This window comes from Crinia signifera, chromosome 7 (genome assembly GCF_055691185.1).
Source record: "Crinia signifera chromosome 7, ASM5569118v1, whole genome shotgun sequence".
Classification (NCBI taxonomy): Eukaryota; Metazoa; Chordata; class Amphibia; order Anura; family Myobatrachidae; genus Crinia; species Crinia signifera.
Genome location: NC_139223.1, coordinates 192,286,391 through 192,293,835, shown reverse-complemented (window position 1 = coordinate 192,293,835; position 7,445 = coordinate 192,286,391). Strand labels below are relative to the sequence as shown.

General features: G+C 46.4%; 1 protein-coding gene across 1 annotated transcript; it reads left to right on the top strand.

Annotated features, from left to right (window-relative positions):
* The first annotated feature begins 5,590 nt into the window (after positions 1-5,590).
* On the top strand, positions 5,591-6,937 carry LOC146021324 (paraneoplastic antigen Ma2-like). The gene has a single exon (XM_083155116.1). It carries the CDS (start codon positions 5,591-5,593, stop codon positions 6,935-6,937), a length of 1,347 nt encoding a protein of 448 aa, XP_083011242.1.
* Positions 6,938-7,445: the final 508 nt, after the last annotated feature.

The following is a 7,445-nucleotide window of genomic DNA, read 5'->3' as shown; positions in this document are numbered from 1 at the left end:
AGGTCTACAGTCATTAGGTCGACCCCACTAGGTCGACTGGCAGGAAGGTCGACCTGACTTAAGGTCGACATGGGCCAAGGTCGACATGACTTAAGGTCGAATTTGCATAAAGGTCGACATGAGGAAGGTCGACTGGTCATAAGGTCGACATGGGGTTTTTCACTGATTTTTGAGCCGACATGTGCCGACAGGCGGTATTTCATGCCCTACCATCCACTAGGGTGTGGAGGAGGTTATTAAAGCTGTGGCGAGCGAAGCGAGCCACCGTGCCCGAAGCATTGCGAGCGAAGCGAGCGTTGCGAGGGGTCGATTCTCATTGCCAACTGTGTCCATGTCGACTGTGTCGACATCCGGGTCAAAAAACAGTGAAAAACCCATGTCGACCTTATGACCAGTCGCCCTTCCTCATGTCGACCTTAAGTCATGTCGACCTTGGCCCATGTTGACCTTCTTGCCAGTCGACCTAGTGGGGTCGACCTAATGACTGTAGACCTAAGTGTGGTCTGACAGATGTACCGATTCCATACATACAGTATAATGTGTTCCTAATTCAGAAAGTATTTGAGTCTACTATACCCAGGTGAGAAAGCCCTGTATTATACAGGCTACGTGACCTCATTATGGGGGAAATTTACTAAGATGTGTATTCTACTTCACATGTGATCAACCAATCCGATCCTGTCCACTATCTTCTAGAGCAGGGATGGGGATCCTTCAGCCCTCCGGCTGTTGTTGAACTACATATCCCAGCATGCCCTGCAACAGTTGTAGCATGGCCACATAGCAAACCTGTAACAAGGCATGCTTAGATGTGTAGTCCCACAACAGCTGGAGGGCCGAAGGTTCCCCATCCCTGTTCTAGAGGGTGCTAAATAAGAAGTAGATTCTGATTGGTTGCCCATAGCAACATCACATGTGAAGTAGAATACACATCTTAGTAAATTTCCCCCTAAACCTTTTATAATTTATGGTTTCACTGGAAGTAATAAACTCAGTCGATACTGTATTAAATGACACTACCCAGCCCCGGCATTTACAAGGACTATGGGGCAGTTGTGTACTGCTGACCCTTAATTGAACTTATATTGTCCCAAGCATGGTTAGGAAACATGTCCCCCTACCTGGCAATGTCACTAGCGACTAGGCTGTTCATAAGCTAAAGATTGGTTCTGTCCGCAGAATCTTCACCACCACTGTGTGTAGAAGGCAATGCCGGGACTTTCATATTTATAAGAAAAGGGGTTAAATCCAATCATGCAGGCAGCAATGTCATTATCAGTACTTGCTAAATTTCCCATAATATAGTTCACAATGTTATCTACAAATATCGCATAATAAGCATATACGCCCATATCTGTAACTAGCCACGCCCCTAGGGTGGAGCATGACACGCCCCCTTAACATCATGACTTTTTCACATTTTTATGGTGTCCATGTCAGCACAGGAGCACATGGACCCCCATAGAGTGTACCACTTAGCTTGCCATGCACAGATCCTGATGGGACAAATGGATGCACTGTCCAATAGGAGGGGATGAGTAGAGCAGGGGCTGTCCTTGCTAATAAGGGAATTTTTCACATAGGGTTTTACTCCGTGAGGAGTTGGTGTGTGTTCGCACAACCTAATGGATTAATGGATCCCTGATTCGAAACAGGGTAAGGAGACCCCAAAAAAGAATTTTTTAATAAAGAACGGGGGTGCTGTTCCCTACAGCATGGATGTATACATTTTACAGGAAAAGAAGGAAGGGGCTGTTTGTGGGAACGCACATGAAATTTTTCTTTAAAATATAACTTTTAATGGTTTTTATTCTAATATTCCCTATATCAGGGTATGGGAACTTTACATAAACAGCTGAGATTTTGAAGAAGTTAAAATCACATACAATACATACACAAATACAGATAGTGTGTTCTAAGAGAAGAAAATAAATGTGTTTTAAAAATTTACACGAGTGTCCGTTTTATGTGGCCCTGATGGAAAAATGAGTTTTGTTGTTGCTGTTATTCAGCAGTAAGGACTCTGATGTTACACCCTGTTGTCACACTATTCCAGTTTATAGTATAATGCTGTTTAGCCTATTGACACAGGGCACAGTGATCAGTAGGAGTTACACATTGTTATAATTAATTTCGGGCTTTGGAGTGGTATTTCGCAGATGTATAGTTTGTTCTGCGCCCTCTCCTGGTCGATCTGAGTATATCAGTCTAAATATATCCCTTTGCCCACAATTGCTGGGTTATATATATTGGAGCCCTCTCCTAGAGATCTGATCACACAGTGTACTGCAGTGTGCTATTTATATATATTTTATGCACCACTGATTCACAGAGTCAGATCTGGGTATAGTATAATGCTAACCCATCTAAATTCTAACAAACATTTTTCTACTACAAGCTATCTGGGCTAATGGACATCTCTAGGACAGACAAAGCACCTTAGGTATGCATCAGGGAGACTGTGGCTGAGTGCCTCATGTCTTCGCCCACCCAATAGGAAACATTAGGTAGCCATCTGAATTTGTTGGGGGGGGGCAGTCTGTGTGGTATGAAGGGCCCTGCAGGGAAATGCAGTTGTAGGGGCCCATATGTAGGGGTGTGGCCAGTCTCCAGAGGGGGTGTACCACCAGCCGCCATAGAGGTTTGGCTTACTATCAGAGAGTGTATGCATGATAATGTATAAGTAGTCCTTCCCATTGTCGACCTAATGTGTGTACCCTGTCGACCTTGGCCATGTTTACCTTCAGTGGTTGACCCAATGACCGTATACCCCTGTACTTGGTTGCAGGCTAGTCACGGGCAGAGCATGGTGAGCAAAGCGAGCCATGTGAGGGTACGCGTTACACTATTTGAGGGTTCATGTCGACAGGTGTCAACATCGATACACAAACATGTAATATATATGCCTGTATATATGTTAGATTATAAGAGATGCATTATAAGCTGCTTCGCTGAAAAAAAACTTATATTGTGTGATGGACTCTTACAAATATATGGTAACATTTGCCGAGCAACAAAAGTGCACAAGTTGTCAGGAAATGTTCAAAACAACGTGGCATAGACTGTTATATGTTCCAATAACATTGCTGATAGAAAACTTTGCTATATATGTGTGGGTCATCGCTGATTTATTGAGAAATAGGACATTGGTGGCAGTGATTACAACGCTGTGAACATAGACATTGGTAATACAGCATTTACACATATGCTGCTGCCCCCTAAGTGAACCCACAGCCAGCAGCCAATCAAATGGGTTTAGAGAGTGTCCCCGAGGACACTGAATGTGCGGGAAAACAGCTGTTCTCGTGCACTGAGCGGGAGAACAGCTGTCCTCGCGCAGCATCAGCTGACCCATCAGCGGGGATTATAAAAGAGCTGACAGCATAGTGAAGCTCAGCTCAGCTGTTCCCTCATTCGTGCGCTCACCTCCCTGCTGCTGCTCTAAGACTGTAAACAGAGCTATAAACATTACCGCAGCAGCAGAGGTTATGGGCCGGAGAAAGAGCTCTTAGAAAGCACGCTGTCTGGACTAGAGGAAGGGAGAACAGCGTAGGGATCACAGCATCCGATAGTGAGCGCAGCAATTGAATCCTGAAGGCACTGTAAGTGCAAACTACTCACCAGCTAGGGAAGCTGCCGTCCATTGTGCTGCCTGCACACCCCTCCACACCCTGGTGCCGCCCGCTTAAGCAGCGGTTACCAGCGGGAGACGGGAGGCGGTATTGGGAGCAGAAAACAGATGCCCAGCCAGAGTAACAGCGTCGCCCAAAGAGCCGCCCATCGGGAGTGACGTGTACCGCCTCTCACCAGCAAAGGGACGGAGCTGTGCTGAGGAGAACCGCCGCCCACCGCTGGTGTTCGACGACATCCCCAAACACGCCTCCTCTACACCCAGAGCCTGCCTGTACACAGAGTAGCGCTCTGCGGGAGACGGGAGGAGGTGGGGAGAGAAGAGACCAGAGAAGCTGCCACTCACCTGCCATAGGGGAAGCGCCGCCCAGCCGCCCCTGTTAGAACCGACAGCCGCATTCTTATCACCGCAGCGCAAGCCATCAGGGAGGAGGAACCGCCCACCTGTCCATCAAAGGCGCAGCCCAGCTGACGGAAGCAGCAGGAGATAGAGAAGAGAAGAAAGCGCTGCCCTACAAGCCGCTCCCTCAGGTCACCAGTGGGTGGAGCGAAAGGGGCATCCCCAAGCACGCCCCTCTACACCCAGAGCCTGCCTGTCAGCCAGCAGCGCTCTGAGGGAGACGGGAGGAGGCGTGCTGATGAGTGGGGGAAGGAGCCGCCCACTGACTCATTATCTGTAGAAGGGAAGCATCGCCCAGCCGCCAAAGCCGCCGCCCACCTGTCAATTAGCAGTAGGAGGGAGCCAGATTAGTGAAGAGAGACCAACCCCTTGATGTGCCCCTCTACACCCAGGCACTGCCTGCGGGAGACGGGAGGAGGCACAGACAGGGAGGGGAGAAGTGAGATCACACACAGCCCAAGTAAAGGAAGCAGTATCACTCCCTACAAAGTGCCAAGTCAATCACCTCAAAGCTTATAGTAAGGCAAATACTGAAAGGCAGCCACAGTGAAGAAGAGAGCACAGGGACAGAGTCAGGAGCCTGATTACAGCAAAGTGCAGGAAGAGAAGAGGAAAGAGACAGAGAGAGAGACAGTTTATCAGACAGAGAAGACAGCGGCCAGATTGGGTGAGCCTGAATAACCCCCTTTTATAACGCACTTTACACCACAAGGGAACTTAGACAATTTTATTAACTACGCCTAAAGGCAACTACTTTAGTGTAAACACCTAAACCCTATGCTACACAAGATAGAAGAGAAAGCATTGACTTAAAGCTTTTGCAATAGTAGCTTCTGGGCTTATAGCCAAGCGATTGAAAGAAAAGGATAGAAAGTTTCTATCTTCTAAGGGAAAGCCAGACTTTAGTACTTAAACTCAGTTATACAGGTACTTTGTGTGATTAGTATCACACATCAATGGGACAGAGACATAGACTTTTTTCAGTGCTAGGGACACCTAGTGAAGACCAGCGGATGAACTCATATTTAGACGGGTTGTTTATTAACCCATTCACACCTTCAGCAAGGGCCCCAACGCGCGCCAACAAGTGTATTTATATGCAGTGTTTTTTAATGCTGGCCAGCGCATGGTAATTACTTTTTGTGTAAATGCATGCATTACTAAATGTACAGAAAGTGTAGTTGTTCATTGAATTTAGGTATGTCATATAAGGTTATAGTGTAAAGTTATGTTCTGCTTGTTCTATGAGGTTGTTGATGTGTCATGTTAAAGTCATTAATTGAAACCGTATGCTATGTAAAAGTTGTTTATTGAATTCAAATGTTTACATTGTAATATTATATTCATCACATTTTGAAAAGTAAACTTACCTTTTATATAAACGCGCAGTACCTCTATTCATTTGAGAGCCCTAAAAGGAAACAAGTACAAAATCAGTATAGTACACGTGGTAGCCACATACCTGCAATTAAAAGGTGGTTACATTTGGAGGCACTGGAGCTGAGATTTGGTAGGATTTCCTGTTTACCAAACATATATAAGATGGAGACTTTAACAGGAATGGATATACACGAGTGGTGTATACAAAATGATAGGGACCCTAGGAAATGCCTAGGAATAGCAGGAAACTTTTCGGAGTTCTCAGATGAAGAGGTACTAGAACAAGCAGATAAACTGTATGGTGTGCTTAAACCAAAAATAGTGGACAAATGGAAGGGAGCCTTGGGGAAGGTAACAGCATTTCTCGTAGAGAATTTGAGAGAGTTAGACCCCAGCTTACTCCCGGCAATGGTTTTAGCTAGTGAAGAAACAGGGAGGAAATGGCATATAATAGGGCCAGTAAAACCAGAAGGGCCTGCCAGCAATGTAAACCCCACCACTAATGCAAATGCCAAAGGGAAAGAGGAAAAGGATGTAGAGGATAATGATACCCAAAGCCAAACCACCAATGTAAGTGGCGGACAATTTGAGGTTATAGTAGACAGGGTGGTGACTCAACTTGAAAGGTGGCACTATGAGGGAAGTTACCGTAGGCTGCGTATATTTTCTGGGATTATCCCAATACCCACGGGAGAGGAAGCCTATGAGGCATGGAAGGAGGCAGCCATACAGCAAGCTGAAGAGTGGCAGTGCCCAGATAAGATTAAAAGGCAAAGGGTGGTAGAAAGTTTGAGGGGCCCCGCCATGGGAATTATCCAGGCAGCCAGGCGCAGTAGCCCCAATGCCACCCTGGAAACGTATTTTGAGGCCCTGGATTATGCTTTTGGGACCCTGGAGGATGTAGGGGACCTTACGTCCCGATTACACCATACATTCCAAGACCCTGGGGAGAAGCTAAGCACCTTCCTGATCCGCCTAGACAAGTTATTGTATAAAATAGTGGATAAGGGAGGAATAGAGAAAACGGAGGTAGACAAACACAGGATGAAGCAGCTTCTCAGAGGAGCATTAACTAGTGACCCTGTTGCGCAGAAGTTAAGATGTTCAGGGATACGAGAGCCTCCCCCTACTTTTAATGACTTACTTAAGGAAGTGAAGCAGGACGAAGTACTAATTGAAATGAGGGAAAAAACTGTGAAAAAGGTAAAGGTGGTACAATCCGCCACTGAAAGTAGCGAGTTTGAGGCCAAAATCCTTAAAATGTTAGAGGAACAAAACAAAAAATTAGAGGATTTTATTGTAAAGCAGAATGCAAAGGCCCCCACTCCAAACGTCAACACCCCGATAAGAGGATTAGGAAGGGGGAGTGGCAGGGGATGTTTTAACTGTGGAAGGTTTGGGCATAGAGCTTTCGAGTGTAACCGGGGCACATACAGAAACCCTGGCAGGAGAACAGACAATAGCCACCTGAACCAAGAAAGTCAAGAGCAGGGAAACGGGAGAGGGAGGTCTGTGAACCCCGCATAGGCCCCCTAGAGATAACTTGCTGCGCCATGGGAAACTCCTGGTGGAATGGGGAATTACCTGAGGGATTAGTAGGGCCCACTTGCCACATGGATGCGTCCATCAACAACAAGCCGTGTAGAATCTTAGTGGATAGCGGGTCCCAGGTGTCCATAATATTTGAGGAGTGGTATGAGAAGAACTTGTCAGAAGTACCTATTCAGCCACTCAGCGGACTTGTAATATGGGGCCTTAGTGCTGAAAAGTACCCCTATCTGGGCTATGTACACGTGAACCTCAGTTTGCACAAGACGTCATCACAAGAGACTGACACTCTAGAAACACCTTTAATTGCTTTAGTGTGCCCAGACCTGTCGAAAGAAAGGGGGGAAACACCTGTCATAATAGGGACAAATACCCACATATACCGGGTGTTACAGAAGTGGCAAGAGGGAGAAAGAGAGCAGGCAAATGCAAGTTCTTTCTATGTGGGGACAAGGGAAGATAAGTTTCAGGACTGTTTTGAGGGGAG